At 34.9% G+C, this 20,613-nt stretch overlaps 1 protein-coding gene across 2 annotated transcripts in view; it reads right to left on the minus strand.

Moving 5' to 3' along the window:
* Positions 1 to 20,613, minus strand: part of MMRN1 (multimerin 1) — a 65,621-nt gene that overhangs the window by 27,631 nt on the left and 17,377 nt on the right. For both annotated transcript variants that reach the window (XM_008707148.2, XM_040625338.1), the window contains exons 3-4: positions 10,157 to 10,276; positions 6,924 to 7,030 (exon numbers count right to left, since the gene is read on the minus strand). In XM_008707148.2, coding sequence (XP_008705370.2) covers positions 6,924 to 7,030; positions 10,157 to 10,276 — 227 coding nt within the window. The remainder of the gene's footprint in view (positions 1 to 6,923; positions 7,031 to 10,156; positions 10,277 to 20,613) is intronic.

Genomic DNA, 20,613 nt, shown 5'->3' on the forward strand with positions numbered 1-20,613 from the left:
GGAGAGGGAGAAAGAGAATCTCAAGCAGACTCCATGCTGAGCAGACTCACAACCCCGAGATCATGACCTGAGCCAAAATCAAGAGTCAGATGCTTAGCTGACTGAGCCACACAGGCACCCCCAGAAATGACATTCTAATAGAGATGTCAATTCTCCTTAAACTCTATAGGGGAAAAAATATTCACCTTGTTAAACTGTAGATAATCTGAAAACTGAAAGACATTTCAGATATGAAAAAGTATATATAGTATTTGAAACAAAATTAATAAGCAATCAATTATATGAGAAAACATCAATTTTTCTAATTATATGAAAATAGTATTTAATGACAAAAGTAAAAAATATAATAAATGTTTACATTCCTTGATTTATGGTGCCATGAATTTGGCCAAATGATGTTTGCAAAGCTCTATGAATTAATTAGTAATAAATATATTGAATATTAAAAAATGCACATAGTATCTAAGGGCTGGAAAAAATTTAAATGCAGTCATTGTTAATTCAGTAAAGACTAATAGATAATTCAGCAGGATGACATTATCATTTATGTTACTAGGAATGATCAACTTGCTGAGTCTTGGTATCACCCAGTGACTCTAAATCTGACAGAGAATTCTTTAAAGGAGGTTGAGACAGTACCTTACATTAAATCATCTATCTGACAGAGACATCATTTAGCTGGCATCACCCTTGTCAAAAAAAGTTTTAGAAATTAATAAATTATTTAGAAATACTAGAATAATACGATGAATGGTTTGTGTTATGGTTTCTATTACTTGATATGTTTTATAATATATTTTTTATTTATAAATACATATTTATAAGTATTCAAGTAAATTATTAAATATAATCATTAAACATTTATTTAAAAAATCACAATATTTATATCTATGAAATATATTTATACATAGAAAATATATGCATTAACTTAAAAGTAATACATTTTTAACCTTTGATTTTTATACTGATTTATATATTAATTGATGCTATTAAATTAGCTGTTGTATGTTTGACTAGGACCCCTGCTCCTTCTCACCCCATCCTCATAATCAGCTTGGGTGCTGATGATCCTGGTGTGGAGTAACCACAATAAAAATCACAACAGCATTTTATACAGGGTTTATTTCCAGACGTTCAAAATACTTAGCCTAAGCTTAATTATGAATAGTAAAGCATTGTTTTAAATTGTTCTATTATATTCTAATGAAATCAGGTCCTTCATCTCATTCTTCATAAGTATTATATGTTGCATGTTTAATGTAGAGATTATAACATTACTTCACTTAGTGACCTTTCTCATTTGATAAGGACTGACAATCACACACACACACACACACACACACACACACACACACACACGAGAAGGTAGAGGGTATTTTAAGTCTTCTAGGATTGTATCTGACCGGGTTAGTTACTTCCTTAAGTCACAGTTCTCTCTGTGCCATGTAGTCTGGGCAAGATCCTAAAGGTACAAGAAGTAAAAACAAATCTGGACAAAAAGTAAAGGGGCAAGAAAGGAGGTAAACGAAGAGCATTCAAGTCTGATTTTCTATTGCCCTTAGGGTCAAAAGTATTTCAGATAAATATCATTCATGCAATCTGGAAAAATGCTATTTATTGCATTGTAAGCAAGGGAATAGAAAGCGACATACTAAAGAAAGTCAGCAGATTAGACATAAAAACTAAAAAGACCCCCCCCCAAAAAACCCTTTGAATCAGTGACAAATGGAAGAGAAAGCAAATAAAGAAAACTGTCAGAGAAAAAAAGAAAGCTATTGAAAGAGACAATAATACATAGCAGTGTCATGTGAAAGTCTAGTTTTCTTGCATACTAATCTTCAGTAATTCACTCCTCATTTTATGAAAACATAATGTATGGTAAATAAGAAAAATGAAAATTTCTCCATATTTTTGTGAAGTTTAAGAAGACTGGTTTGAAAGAAAATGTAATGGGAAAAATAAATATTAAGTGACAAAAACTAATGTGATTGTGTGTGTGTGTACACATGTAAAACTTTCCACTTGCTCTTAGCTGTAATTATTTTTAAATTAATTGTTTAAAGAGGAACTAGGTGAGGAAATTGTACTCCTAAGTGAAAGAAACAACTATTAACCACCATAAAAAGATCCTTGAGATCCAATTGTCATATGAATCTCTCTTCTCAGGAATTCATCGGATCGGGTCCCTGCCAAGGCTGTTAAAAACTTGAAATGCCTGTTAAACAAATTCACTAGTTTATGTTATCTTTTCCTAGCTCTGTTTGTTGACTGGAGTTCAATACTTGCATTCATCCCAGTTTACTGCATGGGATTTAGCCAGTGGAGCAGTGCTGATAGCATCTCTGACACTGGAATCAGTTACTCTCCTGTGATAAAGTTCCTGGAAGATCGATGCTCTTTTATTTTTTCATTGAGCAATGTTTCTGTCTTCCCAAATGGATTCGCTACCACAAGAACTGCTACAAATTCTAGGTTTCCCAGGCAATCTTATCTTGCACTTCAGCACAGACCTTTGCTTTGTTCTATAGAGCGGATTTCTTGGTTCTTTCTGAGACATACGTGCTGGGACAGAAGGACATTTATTTAAGTCAAATAACTTTTAAAGATCTTTACGCACTTCAGATTTTTAAAAAATGTAATGTATTTTTAAACATCAGATTCCTTTTTTTTCTATTCGCTCAATAAAATTCCTCTTTTTTCCCTGCATGGAAACACTGACCTTGATGCATCAAGGACTTAGAGAAGCAAGGTCAGCAAGTGTCAAGAGCTACAACTTCCCTAGTAGGTGCTTTTCCTTCCTTCTTTCCTTCTTTCCTTCCTTCCTTCCTTCCTCCCTCCTTCCTTTCCGTCCTTCCTTCCTTTCTTCTCTTTCCTTCCGCCGCCTCCTTTCATTAGACAGGTGTTATCTATAAGTGTTTTGTTTTTTTTTTCTTCCAGACCTTTTAGGCATATAGAGGAAGTCATTGATGGCAACTCAGTAATGAGGAAGATTGCTCTTAGAACTAAAACCTTCCTGTGTGACAAGACCAGTTTCCCGCTGATCCTGCAATACCAGGCGAATACTTACTTGGTGATGGTCAGTACATATATAAAGATTTCCTGAGATTTGGTAGTCAAACCAAAGAAAGCAATTTGGTGCTACAAAGACCTAAGATACATGGTGACTTTTGACTAAATGTATCATAATTGAGCAAGATGCTTATAGATGGTAATGTTCTTTCTTAAAAGGAGAAAGCATTAAATGCCACTAGGATGAATTAGATATGCAAATATATAAGAAATACAGGGACTTTTTTTCTGGTTTAAATATTTATAGTAATTGAAGTCATATCTTAAAATAATTTTACTGGAGAAGTCCCATATTTAAAATGCTAGTTACAATTGCTTATAAAATTTCTTGAATTATTTCACAGCATTTGTGAAATGATTTTTATATATTCATAACCCATGGCAGGGGGTCAGTTTATTTCAATAACTGCATGATTGTATTTTTCAGCATTCATGCTATCTGTGATACATTTCATAAAACATAATTTTCCTATAGAGAGGATCTGACTGAAGCTGACTGGAGTTTTTTTTTTTTTTTTAACAGATTTACAAAGAAGCTTTTCTTTCCTCCTCTCTAATCAAATATTATTTGAACTTAAATTCCTGTCTTTTGTGGCATTAGAGCAAGCCAGAGTTTCCTTGTTTTACTTCAGAACATTTTAGAGACATCTACTGGAAAAGCACATTATTGCAAATTTTATAAAATTGGTTTAAAAAGGATATTGTTGCTGACATTCCAAAAAAAAAAAAAAATGTCTTGGAGCCCACATCACAAAATTAGGTCCCTTTCTGAAGATAAACTCTTTGATCCTCAAAAAGGTATACCAAATGTGAAAAACACCAAAACTGTTACTTTGCTGTTGGACTTAATACTTCTTCCTTTTTTTACCCAACAAAATTCTATTCACCTAGACTTTTAAAAAATTGGTTTCCTCTTGATAGTATGACTAATATTTTTAATTAGCTAATCCAGAACATTTTACCAGAATTTTGATTATCTAAATGGTAGCAAAATGAGCACGTGTGGAGGTTCAGTAATATTACAAACAGCATACTGTGGAGTAAGACAACAAGAAGAATTGCCTCATGGATTTTGAATCACAATATCCCTTTCTAACAGGTTGGAGATGGAGCTATAGAGGGGTTGGGGGTTGAAAGAAAAGGAGAAAAAGGTAGAGAAGTGGAGAAGGAGAAATAAAAGTACAGTTGTTAGCTGTTCCATTTTATCCCTGTTCTACGGATCTTCCCTGTATATTTACAAAAATCTCCCTACCGTAATCGAAATGAAAAAGAAATTGTTACTTTTGTATTATGACATTTATTTTATTTGTGGGGATGAAACTTTTGGGAGAAGTAGGGATTTGTAAAATGTATGTAGTATTTTACAAATTTTCTGTGGATAAAATGATCTCCCGATGTGAAGGACTAGTACTGAAGTAATTATCACAGCAGCTACATGACCAAACCCTTGAGGGCTCTGAAGAAGTTTAAAGAATGGATGAGCCACGCTGATTATTCTTGTCATATTTGGGGCTGCTTGACATATGAGACAGTGAGAGAGTTTTGTCAAAGGAAACCTGACAATTTTCCCTTCCGTTTAAGACGAGAATGTTGGCACATAGATAAAGTGTGGTGGTCGGGGGGGGGATGGGGACTTGGAATGTGGTGGGGGAGGAATCAGAAGGGAAAGACGTGGAAAGAAAGAAAAGAAAGAAAGAAAGGAACAAACAAACCCAGGATAGATGAAATAATGAAGACTGATTCAAGGAACAAAGGGACACACTAGTTCTTGGAGCCACCAGTGCATCAACTGCACTAATAAAAAATTCAACAGCTTTTATGCACTGCAATCAAAATGGAGGAGGATGGTCACAGGATCGTTAGGGGCGACAGTAGGGTTTTTTTTAGGAATCACCGTGATACCGAATTGATTGGATGACATGACACAACGGGCATAGCTGCCATCAGAAAGTTATTCCCACCACAGATTTCAGTAGAAAGATGACCTTTCCACTACAGCGTAATCAGCAGACGCCTGCATTATGAGTAATTCTATTGATAGTATTGTGACAGAAGGTCATTGTCAGATCAGTGCTGGAATATTTTTGTTAATGGGATTCAAAGTAACGATTTGCAAGTCGGGTATTAAAAATATCCACAAGTTGCTTCCAAATAGAACATGAGACGTCAGTAAATCATCAAAGCTAAGCTATTTGAATTCAACGTAAATATTTCATGTGATGCTTTGAAAAACAGGAGGTGACAATACATAGCAGGTATTGAAAACTGCCAACCAGCCAACTTGTTTCTTGCGCATACATTTATAATGATAGAATTCTACGATTTTTCCTCACAGATGGATACAGTCCACCTTAGTGATTAATAATCGATTAGTAGGTATAAAAGGACAAAGTCTGAAGTAACGGCTGTCTTAATCAGCTGCAGCCCATGACATTCTTCGACATAAAGATTTTGTTTCCTGCCACACATCAGCATTTAGTTCTGTAGGTGCCATAGGGTGTGTAATGACCTTCTTAATTTCTAGAAAGGTATGCTGTGAACAAACGCTTGAATCTTTAAGAATAATAATGGAATTAATACTCCTAAGATATCCTTCATGGAATTAATACTCCTAAGATCTTCTGCATGCAAGAGGAAAAATACAAAAACTAGTCTTAGACTTTAGGAATATAATTCTAAATACCGTTCAGAAACTTGTAACCATCTGCTATGTACAGATTATATATGTTTTACCACTGGGAATATGCCTGTGCACGTCACGTAAATTAGGAATCCTGTGAAAGCAGGATCCTATTTGGACTTGTTTAGAATATGCTAAATTACCTCGTTTCTAAATACTTTTGGCACAGATGATATTTTATTTAAAAGTTTATTCTACCTGATTATAAATGAAGTACCTATTCATACTATATCCTGAAAATGTATTAAATTTTTATAACAGCTCTGCAATTCAGGCCAGACCCAGAACAAATAGCCTTACAGTTGAATTTACCTACAGATTCTCATTGAATGGGCTAGAAAAACCATATATAACATCCCTAACGAAGCTGCAAGTTTCCTAGAGCTTTTGTATTACAACTTTCTTTTTTTAAATGTGAATCATAATGGCTTCTCCACACTTACATTAATTTTTAATCACAGTCTCTCACGCTGCTGATTGAATTCCTCACCACTACTAATGGTCTTTCTTGTAATATTCATTCATTTAAAATTGATGCCATATCCTATTTTTCAAAGGAAACCTGTTTAAATTCAAAAGCAACATAATAGCCACACGGATGTTAGGCCACAGCAGGTTACCGGGTGTTTGATTAGCCTTGCCACCAGAAAATCCTTAAAATCACAGTTGATAAAATGGCTCTATTAGGATTTAAGAAGAAAAGCACAATTATTCATGCCACATTTGTATATTTTTTAAAACTGAATTTCATTCATATACATAATATTATTTCAAATAATTGAACTGGAACAAAACTAGAAGGTAGTTTTATTTTCATATAGGGGCACTTCTAATGATTATCTAAATATAAAATTAGGATTTCTGATATTTTAATAAGGCATGCCTCCATAGCATATAGTTAAGAAACAGTAGATAGTCAGATCTCCACTTATTCGTCCTCTAAAACTAACATACAATATAGGAATATATAAGATATCTCATTAGAAGACTTAGGGTGCTAAACTACTAAGTTAGGAAGCTCTAGAGAGGTAACAGTTTTAATGATTTGGCTATGTGTTCATTAACTTTGGTTCAAAAGGGAAAATACAACTCTTTTCTTCACTAAAATCAGTTGCTTATTCCTCAGAAGTTTTATGCTTTTCATTCTTATTATAAAAGTACTATTAGAATATACCTTTTAGCTGGCATTTTGCTCCACTGAATCCAGGACAGCACTTCCATTCCAATGAGGTAACGATTTTGTGTTGCATCCTGTAGACAGGATTTGATATCTTCTGAGATCTGGACAGAAGAGCAATTATTTGTGTTACATTAAATTATCAGTTGGGATAATTAAAGTTTTGGAGACAATACCTAAAATGTAAGAAACATTCAGTAAACATTATCTGTTATTATTATTATTATAATCTTCATCATCGATATTATTATTATTATTATTATTATTACTATTATTATTGAGAGGAGAGCCAGCACATGAGAGAGTGGGGCAGGGCGGGGTGGGGAAGGGGGAGAGGGAGAGAGAAAATCTTAAGCTGGCTTCACGCTCAGCACAGAGCTGATGTAGGGCTCCATCTCACAACCCCGAGATCATGACCTGAGCTGAAATCAAGAGTCGGACGCTTAACTAACTGAGTCACCCTGGTGCCCCTCATCAATATTATTGTTAAACTTACATTTCTTTAAAGAAATTACAAAAAACATTAAGAGTTATGCTATTTGGTATTTTAAGTTTATACCTATCATTACATTTTCTAAACGTAGTATAACTTTTCCCTTGATAATACTTTTACTAAACCAATGTTAAAACTTATTTTAATTCTATTTTTTTAAATAGCTTATGAGGACAATTTCTTTCATTTCAATTCTTAATATTCCTTATATCGTTATAGTTAAAAGGATCTGTTTTCCCCCAGATCAACATCAAACAACTGAAACTGTGTATGAGTGATCGAATTGAATTATGATAACCACTATGCTTTTTAACCTGCACTTTGTCCTTTCTCAAGTTTTAGATTTAAAATTTTTTTTTATTTTATGATTTTTTATTATATTATGTTAGTCACCATACACTACATCCCCGGTTTCCGATGTAAAGCTCGATGTAGATTTTAAATTTTTAATATTATTTCTCTCATATGGTATTTATCTCTGATAGAGAGGGATGGAAAGAGAGAAGGAAAGAGAATGAGAGGGAGAGAGGAAGGGATCTAACATGAGAAAATATTTCTAAGAAGAAACCGTGAAAGGGAAATGAAGAAACTATAACATTTTAGCATAGCAATCCATATACATGGTGAATGGTACTAAATTGTAGGCCCTATATATGTAAATGTAAATCATAAATACAATTTGTCCATGTTATTCTTACCCTTATGACTTCAAAATTTAGCTAATATGTATCAAGTGGGCCTATGAAATGGGTATATATTACCTTGTTTAATTTACTTATTAGTTCTATGTAGAAAATATCCTTACTATCCTGATATGCTGATGAGGAACCTGAGGAACACAGAGCTGAAACAACATGCTCAAAGTCTTGAAACTAAAAGTGATCAAGGGGCTGCCTGGGTGGCTCAGTTGTTAAGCGTCTGCCGTAGGCTCAGGTCACGATCCCAGGGTCCTGGGATCGAGTCCCATGCAGGTTGGGCTCCCTGGACTGCGGGGGGCCTGCTTCTTCCTCTCCCACTCCCTCTGCTTGTGTTCCCTCTCTTGCTGTCTCTCTCTCTCTGTCAAATAAATTATAAATAAAATATTTAAAAAATAAAATAAAAATGATCGAGGTGGGATTTTCATCCACGCTGCGTGGGCTAGCCTCCCTTTTACTATCTAGAGTTTGTCCCCTACAACTCTGTGGGGACAGTAGTCAATTTCCTGGATAAACCCCGATCACGTGGAGGGAATGTAGCTTAACCAACTGGGCTTTAAGAGACTTGGGTTTTAGTTTCTGCTGTGACTTGAAGGGTAATTCAATCTGTGTGAGGTTATTCCTCAGCTTTAAAAGGAGCTATAAGTTCTCTCCATCTCGAAAAGTAGGCTAGTCATTTACCTGTGTTTATGTCAGTTAATTATATTCAGTAAGTAACTCAGTCTAGTGAAATAGCTCCAGTCCAGTAGATAAAGCTAAATAGAAAGTAAGGCTGTTTGGAAAAGGACTCTTTAGAGTTTATTAGGATGAACTCAAGCAGTTAGTTGCATTATTACTAGAGTCAATGTCCGTGCTTTAGCAAACTGGATCCCTGCTATATGCGGCTCCGACATAATAAAGGAGAAAGTGACAAAAACTGCATGTGTCCTGAAATAATGAAGGAAGAGACCCATTCGAAGGTGGAGAGATGAGCATAAATATACATATTCTGGTTTGTTTAAAGAGAGAAAGAGAAAAAAAACTCACCTTGAACTCAGAAGGGCAGTATAATGGGGTTACTGTGGCAATATTTTCATTACTGAAGAATTAACAATGCATTCTTTGTATCTCATGTCGACAAGGAAATTGCCACAAAGGGAGTAAATGCTGAAAGCGGAACTGGAGCTCAGCTCTTCCAAATCCCTAAGATGTGCTTAGCTCTCTGGACCATGAACCTTAGCTATTCCTCCAGGGAGTAAGAAACACCTTGATTTTACATATCCTTCCTGGGCACTGTTCCAGATTGCCAATGTGTCAGATTCATTGCCTGAGTTATTTGTATGACAATTTGCATAACATGAGCCATCATGGCCTGAATAATAATTTTAGTTTTTATTTCAGGGTCTTCTGAAACACCCTCAGATAAGCTAATGTGACTGTATGAATTCAGAGAATTTACCAATTACTCAGCCCCACATCTGAACAACTTTCAAATGTTCTCAATAGGTTTTTTAAGAAATAAAAATTAAGTAACATGAATAAATGAAAATTAAATAACATGAATCATTAAAATAGGCATATAAAGAAAGGCCCCACTTAGCTGTTTTATCATGCACAATTGCCAATTAAGGTGGCTTGCCAAGTTATGGACTTCTCTCTGACCTAGTATGAAGCAGAAAGTATCAATACAATTTTAAAACTGTGTATGAATTTCATAAGAATTAAAGGACAGGATTATTGATCAGGTCATAGAATAAAGGTAATAGTAACAGTAAAAATGGAAATAAGCATGAAAGTTAGCATTTATTGAAGACTCACAAAGTACGTGTCCCTAGGCTAAGCATATTACTGCATTCTCATATATTCTAAAAATTCCCATATGAGGCATGTATTATTGGTATCTTCATTTTCACTTACCCCAAATCCTGCACCTAATTTACTGTGATGACCGTACTTTAACCCTACTATACATTTGCACCTGGGATGATTAACTTTCTCTATATATTCCACGACATACATAACTACAGTATAAGCAGTGGCTATTTTCAAAAAATTTCACATACCTCTGAGGACAGGATCCACTGGCCCAGCCACAGGGCCCTCTCCCACTTGGAACATAAGTGACTTGGTTGTCTAGTATCACTGTGGGAGATAATCTCGTATGTACATAAGCGCACCAATTCCTAAGGAAGAGATAATTTTGGTTAAAAAGAAATCATTGTCAAAAAGAATTCTTTCCATTAAAATCATTTTCATAGGTCTGTATCTATTGCTATCGGAGTTGTGGATTAGATACTTTGAAAAATTGGTATCTAGCTTTAAAATATCTGAAGATGAGAGAAAACATACTTGTTATTGCATTGCTGTATGCACGAAAAGGAAAGGAAAGCTACAAAATCACAGTAAGTTAAGAATAAATAAGACTTAAAACCAGAACTTGTATTGTTCAGCTGTAAGTTAAGTAAAAATCCAAGACCTCCCTTATGGCAAATGTCAGTGTTAGCGCTTAATTGGAGACTCAGACCTCGGTCCAGTCCTTCTATTGAACAATGTGCAGTAAGACAAAAGCAAACAAGTAGGGAGGGAAAGTTACTATTTTTCGGTGCGTTGGGTATAAATAAGACTTAAAACCAGAACTTGTATTGTTCAGCTGTAAGTTAAGTAAAAATCCAAGACCTCCCTTATGGCAAATGTCAGTGTTAGCGCTTAATTGGAGACTCAGACCTCGGTCCAGTCCTTCTATTGAACAATGTGCAGTAAGACAAAAGAAAACGAGTCAATGCTGTAAGAATCAAAAAAGAGGAAAAATAACTATTATTAGCAGCAGAGGATATGATATAAATAAAAAATATGAAATAGCCCAGATGCAAATGATTATAAGAGTTCAGCAATGTAGTTAAGGTCAATATAAATTTTTTATAATTAATAAAATATATGGCCACAAAGTTAAGATCAGTTACAGTTCAATGTACCAACAATAAATTTTAAAAAGGTACTACTTACAATAGCAAAAATAACATTATTCTTCTTAAATCCAACAAAAGAAGTGTAAGATATAACAGATAATTGCTAAGCTTTATTGAAAGGCCCCCCAAAAAATCCAATAAATCCTGTTAATGGATGGGAGCAGACAATGTAAATATATCAATTCTCCTCAAATTAATCCACAGATTTAGAGCCTTTTTAAGGCAAACCTTAATTTGATACAAGTTTAATAAGCTTATTCTATTTTTTATGTAATAAACTAATAAGCCAAATTTCAGAATTTCTGGCTCTGACCAATACAGAGCATCAGATTTACTTTCCCTTGGCAAAATCTATAAAGCTGGACAAGATATATAAAGCAATAATTTTCAGATGTTGAACAACAAACAATGCAGTGAAATGATTTTTTGAGAGAAGGGAGCAATATGATGTGAATTCCACATTGAATCTAGTTTTCTGCCTGCAAACAATTTTCAAACGACATCGCAAAGGAGTGGGTCGCAAAGAGAGAGAGCACTGGATGAAGGAAATAGAGATCTGAGTTTGGGGCTGCTGACGTGGTCAGAATATGTAGATGAAGTTCATAAAATGAGGGGGAGTGACAGAGGTGTCATCTTAAAAGTCAACGTAGGGGTTCTTTTAAATCTTGGGTTGAATACCACACAGTGCTTGCAAGTAGTAGTCTTTGCAAGGCCACCTGAGAACAAATATCATGAAGCTGTGTGAGCTGAACAAAGATTCCAGATTTTACCCCATTGTGGAGAATTCTGACCAACCAAAGAGGAGAGTTCTCATTAAACATCTGAGTGCCCGACCCTAGCAATGACTGCATCCCGTAGGGTAAGGCTAATCTACACACACGCCAACAAAGCCTTAAAAAAATTCCCATCCTTGATATAACTAACTCCATGCCAGAACAGAAGTCAAAGCTCTTTAAGGGAAGACAACAAAACCTGTTCATAACATAGCAGCTCAACATAAACAAACAACAATAAGAACTAGATATGTGAAGAAGGTGGAATATAGGGCCAATACATGAGTAAAAATCCAATAAACAGAGCCAAAACAAAACAGAGATGACATAGATGTTGAATTGGCAACCGATGACTAAAATAGTTATTGTAAACCTGTTCACGATATCGAGGAAAAAATATTTGCTCATGGCAAATATCAAAAAAAAAAAAAAGAACCATCAAATAGAACCAAAACATACAAAACATGAATAAAGATTGTCTGGATTGGGTTTAACAGAAGTTTGGACTCTGGACATTAAGATCAATGAACTTGGAGGCAGGGCAAAAGAAACTATCCACACTGAAGGACAGAGGGAAAAATATTAAAATATAAATGAGCAGAAACTCAAGTGGTCCAAAATATATTAGAGTTCCAGAAGAGTAGCAGAAAAAGATCAAGGAAGAGTAAGTAGTTGAAGAAATAAGGGCTGAAATTTTTCTAAATTTGGTAGAAGACTATCAGTCTTCAGATCTAAGAAGCTCAATAAATCCAGAAAGATAAACACAAAGTAAAACTTCACTTAAGTATGTTATAGATAAATTCCAGATAAAAAATATAAAGAGAAAAAAAAAGCAGACGGACATTAATTCGGAAGAGAAGGGAACTACCTCGACTTGATAAAGGGCGTCTATGAAAAACCTGCAACTAATATCATACTAAATGGTGAAAGAATGAAAGCTTTCCCTTGAGATCGGGAGTAAAACAAGAATGTCTGCTCTTGTAACTTCTATTTAACATTTTGCTATAAGCTCTAGTCNNGTCAGGCAATTATATATATATATATATATAGAGAGAGAGAGAGAGAGAGAGAGAGAGGGAGACATATTTCTCCTATGTAGAAAATTATTAAAAATCCACTAAAATGCTACTAGAACTTATAAGCAAGTGCAACAAGGTTACAATATACAAAAAACAATTGTATTTGTGCACAGCAGCAATGAATGACTCAAAGATGAAATTAAGAAAACAATTCCATTTACAATAGCACCAAAATTAAGCACATGCTCAGGAATCGATTCAACAAAGGAAGTACAAAAATGACAAAATATCATTGAAAGAAAGACAACCTAAATAAATGGAAAGGGTTCATGGACCAGAAGATTTGCTGTTGTTCGAAGGGCATTACTCCCTAAGTTGATCTACAGCTTCAACACAATCCCAGTCAAAATCCCACCTGCCTTTTTTTTGCAGAAATTTGAAGCTTTTTTTAAAAATTCATATGGAAATACAAGAAACTCAGAACAGCCAAAACAATATTGAAAAATAAATGGAAGGCTCAGTACTCACGCTATCCACTATCAAAGCTTATTACAAACTGCAGTAAGTGAGACTGTATTTGACCAGCATAAGAATAGTGCTACAGATCAATGGAATAGAATTTAGAGTTTAGAAATAAACCTGTACATTTATGGTTAACTAATTTTTGACAAGGGTGCCACGCAATTCAATGGGGAAAGAACATTCTTTTCAACAAATGATGGTAAGATAAATGGAGGCAAACAGGTAAAGTTGGATACCTATCTCATATCAGATATAAAAATCAACTCAAAAATGGATCAAAGACAAAAGTAAGAGCTAAAACTGTTAGAAAAAAGCAAAGGCATATATCCACATGTCCTGGGATTATCTTGCCAGTGTAATAGGCAAGAAAGAGAAGTGAAGTCACCCAGACTGAATGTTAATAAGTTAAAATTATGTTTACTTGCAGAACAGGTTTTATGTAGATCATGATGAATCTACAAAAAATTAAGTAATTAGTGAACTTAGCAAGATCTAAGGCAAATATACAGAAAAATCAACTGTTTTTCTAGGTACTAACTAAAATACTTAACTACATAAAGTTTAAGAACTTTTGTTCATGTCAAGACACCAAAGTGATTTAAAAAGAGGCTGGGGGCACCTGGATGGTGCAGTTAGTTCGGTGTCCGACTCGGTTTCAGCTCAGTTCATGATCCCAGTGTTGTGAGCAGCCAGCTCTGCGCTCAGCAACGGGTCTAAGATTTTCTCCCTGTCCCTCCGCCTCTGCCCCCCTTGCTCTCTCTCTCTTTCATTCTCTGTCTAAAAAGAGAGAGAGAGAGAGAGGCTGTGAATCAAAAGATTAGCATTCATAATATATAACAAATTCCCACTAATAAGTAAGACAAGGATAAGGAAAAAATAGAATGATAGAAAAATGGACAAACTGCTTGAACAAACATTTTATTCAAGGAAATACCAATGGCTATTAAACATATAAAAAGAAGGTTCATTTTGTTGGTATCAAGAAAATGCAAATTAAGATCACAATGGAATAATATTTGATACTCCAGAATAAGCAAACATTGAGAATTCGACAATCTCACATATTCAGAGGATATAGAGAATAGAAGGACTCTCTCTTTTTTTTTTTTAAGGTTTTTATTTATTTATTCGACAGAGATAGAGACAGCCAGCGAGAGAGGGAACACAAGCAGGGGGAGTGGGAGAGGTAGAAGCAGGCTCATAGTGGAGGAGCCCGATGTGGGGCTCGATCCCATAACGCCAGGATCACGCCCTGAGCCGAAGGCAGACGTTTAACCGCTCTGCCACCCAGGCGCCCCTAGAAGGACTCTCTTAAATTCTGTTGATAGAAGTACACATTGGTACAACTACTTTGAAAAACGATTTGTTACTATTGTAAAGATGAACATGCAAATACTCTCTGACCCAGTGGTTATACTTTTTGATATATATTTAGGAGAAACGATTCCAAATATATATATATTTAGAGAAACTAAACTGCTTTATAACTACATCCTATCAATTTAATTATATTAAAATATAATTTTATACCAGTAATCATATACCTGAATTTTTATAGCAGCAGGCATTATTCATAATTATCAAAACCTGAAAGTAGCTCAAATGTCCATTTAACATGTAATGGAGCAATACGTGCTGAAATATTTACACAGCGGACATTATTCACCCTTAAAAAATGAACTATAATGTTATCCAATAGCCCAAATTGAACTTATATAACAAACCTGTGTGTTACAAGTAAGTTACAGGAGAAACAGTATGATGCATTTTTCTTATATAAAGCTAAAACAAAAGATGGATAATGTATTGTTTAGGGATACCTGTATATATGGTAAAATTATATTTAGTAATACCTCTTTTGTATGGATCAAATATGGCATAATTCAAAATATTATAATTAAAAATAAAATAAATAAATCCTGTCTTATTGAAAGACTTCGCTGACTTGCTGTTCTGATACTCATGTCTTAACAATGAGACCATATTGAATCCATAACTTTTCTCAAACCAGTTTCTAAAAAACTTTCTTTAAATCCATCCATGTATGCTTATTCCCTTCAACATATAAAATCGTACAGAAATAGTTGAGAAGCTTTCATGGCATCAAAGTCATTTGCCACAAAAATGTCATGATCAGACAAAAACAGCCTTTATTAAAGTACATATTTTTAGATGACATTCTAACATTAGAAGCCACCCAAAAGATAAAGATTTTTAAAGATGTTCCCTACCTCAAGGAATTTGAAGTTGTAAATATACATTAATGCTACAAATGGAGTCCTAGGGGACGGAGAGAGAAGTAAATGTTCACTATTAAATAAGTGCAGATACAAAACATTAATTACTTGCAGTTGCATAAAAATAAGCTATTAAACAAATTACATGAGAAAGTAAGTTATCTAACACACATGCGTGAGACGTAGGTGCTGTAGGTAGAAGTCTGGAAAGTGTTTTTATTGTGCTTGTAATGTGTTATATAAATTACTTCTCTAAAATTTTTAAAGGTAGGCAGCAGAATCTTTATATAAACACTGTTTAGGAAAACCAGCTTCACTTCTGGTTGCAATCAATACCAGTTATTGTATCATAAAAGACCCCACACCAAACTATGGGAAATTCTTAATAACTGTAGGTTAATTGAATTAGATTATATCGTGATTTCTTTTTCTTCTTACTTTTTTTCCTATTGTAAATATGCATCTTATTACATTTAATTTATATTCTTCCCTCTTACTTATGATGAGATTTTTTTGGGGGGGGTCAGGGATGATTTACAAAATATGGTATTAAAAGAAATGTTATATAACTGTATAATCTGTGGGGTACCTGGGTGGCTCTGTCGTTAAGCGTCTGCCTTCGGCTCAGGGTGTGGTCCCGGGGTCCTGGGATCGAGCCCCACATTGGGCTCCCTGCTCCACTAGGAGCCTGCTTCTTCCTCTCCCACTCCCCCTGCTTGTGTTCCCTCTCTCGCTGGCTGTCTCTCTCTGTCAAATAAACAAATAAAATCTTAAAAAAAAAAATAACTGTATAATCTAATCACTGCAAGTTCAAATCAATCTGAGATATATGCCTCTAAATCAGTAGAACGTTTGAAATCTATTTTGCCAAAAAATACAAATAATAATTAAAATGATACAAAAATCAATCTAGGGGCATCTGAGCCACTCAGTCAGTTAAGCGGCTGCCTTGGGCTCAGGTCATGATCCCAAGGTCCCAGGATCAAGCCCTGCATTGAGGGAGCCCGCTTCTCCCTCTGCCTTTCCCCTTGGCTTGTGCTATCTCACTCTCTCTGTCTCTTTCTCAAATAAATAAATAAAATCCTAAAAAAAAAAATCAATCTAAATGTTAAAGACCAAAGGGGGAACACAGTTTTTCCCCAGGGTAGAACCACTGAAGTTAGTAAACATCTGCTTTGGAATATTTAGGCTTCTTGGGACTGAATGTTTTTCTACAAATGAAACGGATTCTGTCATTCATCCAACTATAGCAGATACATTGAGCACCATACAGCTTATTATCGTATTGGATAAGAAGTTTGAATGGTTAGTTCCATACAGAAATAAAAAGACCTTTTGGCACATTTTATAAAATCATGGTGAGACTTGCAAAAATACTGTGAAACAAAGAACTGGCAAAAGCAAGAAATAGAAATACGAAAGATTTCAAATTGAGAGGACCACACAAAAGGGATATTTTAAGATATGAATGGGATTTCTTAAGCAAATCCACTGATTATCCTGATTATAGAGAATGACCAGCTTCAACAGAAGCAGTTATATAGTCTGTCGCCTCACTTGGCTACATGAGTGTTGAGGGAGGTGTACAACGCAGGACAGAGAGAAGTACCACCCTCCCTACATGCTCTGGGCTTTAGAATAAGAGGTGATAACTAGGTGGATAGATGGATACATAGGTAGATAGATAGATATAGGTATTGTTTGTGAGACTAAATCACAGTGTCACCTGCAGAGATCTTTTAAATTCCTAAATACTAAAACAATCTCATGACTGAAAGAGTTGAGTAGGCAAAAATCAGACCAGCAGATTGCTCATGGCCCAGCAATCTTTGATCCAGTGTAAATTAGAAGTCTCCACAGCCAAAGAGCCCTGGTGTGACTTGTAATTAGGCTTATGCTACTGATGAAATAAGCTCATTAAGGCATGTTAAAAATGTAAATAGAAAATTTAAAACCAAATTGTGGGAAAATATAAGTTTAAAAATAGAAAATTAAGCATGGCAAAATGGTGACAGGCAGTATAAAGGCAAATGTAATGATCCCAGACAAGCATTTTGCTGAAATCTAAAAATGCTTTGTACCTTTCCAGACTGATTATGGCGGATGGAGAGCAGTTACTTTGAAGTGTTTAGCTTTCCATGGGGTCGTAACCCTCCAAACAGCAGACTGCATTTGGGATTCTCTTTAAGGGTAATAACACGGTTTCTTTTGTGCAGCAGCATGTACTGAAAAAACTTGTATTGATTCTTTGGATTTTCCAAGTTAATAGGTAAAAGGTTTGTTCTAGGGAAAACCAGGCAGCTTTGGTTATTTACGAACACTAGCCTAGCTTGCAGACCATGCAAAAGAGAAGGTAGAAAAAGGATTCTAGTTTGACTTACGCAACTTGAAGTGTTGTGGATAATGAACTAAGAGAAGCATTGTAAATAGACAATCTACTGTACTTCTGATTGAAACATTTTAGAAACCCAGTTTTCCAGGGACCTAGTAAAAAGACTAAATTAAAAAAAAAATCTTCCATTAATCACTGATTTGTCATTTGAAGCATACCCTGACCAAAGCATGACCCAATCATATCCATTCTTATCCTGAACCAAGAGTAGACTGAGCAAAAAGGATTCATTTAAACAACGACCACAATAAATATTTTCCTTAAGAAATAAAAGACAACAATCAACCAATTAACATTGTCTATTCTAGTCCTTAAAACTCATATTAATATTGCTTGCCAGCCTATTCATAAAAGGCTGAATGTTAAACTTGTATACTGATAATCTGTGGCTTGAATTGACACAATGGCATGAAAAGAATAGGAACTGTGGATATTCAGTAGACATCAAGGTAAACCAGCAAACCCCCCACCATAAACTAGCCAACGGTATGTCATTTTTTTCTAGGAAGTTGGAGAAAATTTTGTGTCTGGGGGGAATGTATGAAGTGAAGGACCTCTATAATTTTGTTACCTGTCATCTCTTTTTTGAGATGAATTTAGGGATTCAAAGAAGAACAAGAGGAAAATGAAACACAGTCATGGCTACTGAAAAATTACAACATTCTCAAAGAAAGAGGATCATTTTGAAGCTCTCCTATCACCCTCCCACACCTCACCTAACAACCACCTATGCCTCCCTGACTTGAGAATCATTCTTTACCTTATACCTAAAGGTGACAACAAACTACAAATGATAAAAATATATACATGTATTAATGAATTCATAATTGCCTCAAGGAAAGGACTAAGTTTCCAATGGGATTTAATTTATAGATAAGAATATTAATTAATCCTCCCCCAAAAAGTAGTTCATTCCTGTTGCCACTCATTCATCTCATGAGGAACACTTTTGTTTTAATTACAAAATGATGATTGCATGGAAATACATTCCAACAAAACCCACCTGAGCTAAGTCTGACCAGCACTAATAGAGAAATTATGAAATTATGATATCGTACATCATTGTACACTAAAACCCTCAAATACATAGCAATTAAATCCCCACCAAGTTCAACAATAATAAGTGAGGTAAACATATTCTAAACGCATCAAAAGTAGTCATGTGTTTTTAATGACAAGTGTTTACTACTTTTGTAAATCCAACCTGCTCGTTCCTCAACTCAATAACATATGTGTTCAATTTCTCCTCTCTCTTTGTGCCTCTCTCTCTCCTATAAATCAGTAAAAAGTAATTCATTTTAAAAGGAAAATAAATGATAAAGGCAAGAATATATCCTAACAAGCCCAATTTTGTTGATGTCAATAATAAGAGAGAAAAACAATCAAATAAAGCCTTATTTGGTTTAACAGTTCCATTACTAAGTTCCTAAGGATAAATGTGTGCCGTAAGTTTGTAAAAAAAAGAACAGTTTTCAGATAACACTACCAGTCAGGGTAAATGTTCTCCCTAGCACACTATCCTAATTTCAGAACATCATTCAAATTTCATGGATAACAATAGCCAAAAGGTGGAAGCAATCAAAGTGCCTATGGACAGATGACTGGATAAACAAAGTGTGATCTATAGTATTTATCTGTCCTCTATCTATCCACGATGGAGTATTATTCAGCCTTCAAAAGGAAAGGAATTCTGCCACATGCTACAGTATGAATAAATGAAAAGGGAAAGAGAAGGAAAGGGAAGAGAAGGGAAAGGAGGGTTTCTCTCCACTTCACAGATGTCATAAACACTGTTTTTCCCACCTCTCTAATCAGACTTCGAAGGTCATTACTGATGAGCAAGAGCTGACTCCCGCACAAGGTTTTCATTCTCTTCTTTTACTCCACACATGCGGGCAAATGAAGAAGAGATTGCATCTCTGTGTCTGGAGTTTTTGCTTCTGATTTTTGCCTGAACGAAGCAGAAGGGGAGGAGCAGAGACCGGGATACCTACATAAACCAAACAAAACAACAAGGAAAAGTTTCCCTGACTAGAGAGGCAGGTAACATAGTTGTTGACTTAAGCTCCAGGCAGACTGCCTCCTTTGAGATTTTGACTCCACAACTATTAGCCATCAGCTTGTTCATTAACTGTGGCTTCCTCTTCTACACAGTGAGTATAATCATATAACCTATCTCACAGGGTTGTGTGAGACCAAATGAATTAATATGATATATATAAAACACTTGCTGCTGATTACATGGTTCAGAGAGTTAGTAGGATTTTTTATGAAGGGAATAGAAATCTGTATATCTACCTATATATTTACATATCTCCCAATTTTTGCCATATATGCAAATAGAGACATGGCTCCTTTTATGCTTCTTTAATGATCTGATACATTTATCTCAACCATAATTGGTTTTATATAATTTTTTTCTCCCTTTCCCTATGCCTCCCCCACTGCTCCCCCCCCACTCACACTCTCTCTCAAATAAATAAATACAATCTTAAAAAATAATAAAAATAATTTCCAGGAAACCATTACAGAATATTATCATCCTTTATGTTCAGATCGCATGATGAAGCTTAGCTCTTAGAATATATATATATATATATATATATATATA

The sequence above is a fragment of the Ursus maritimus genome, unplaced genomic scaffold (assembly GCF_017311325.1).
Source record: "Ursus maritimus isolate PB19 unplaced genomic scaffold, ASM1731132v1 scaffold_8, whole genome shotgun sequence".
Classification (NCBI taxonomy): Eukaryota; Metazoa; Chordata; class Mammalia; order Carnivora; family Ursidae; genus Ursus; species Ursus maritimus.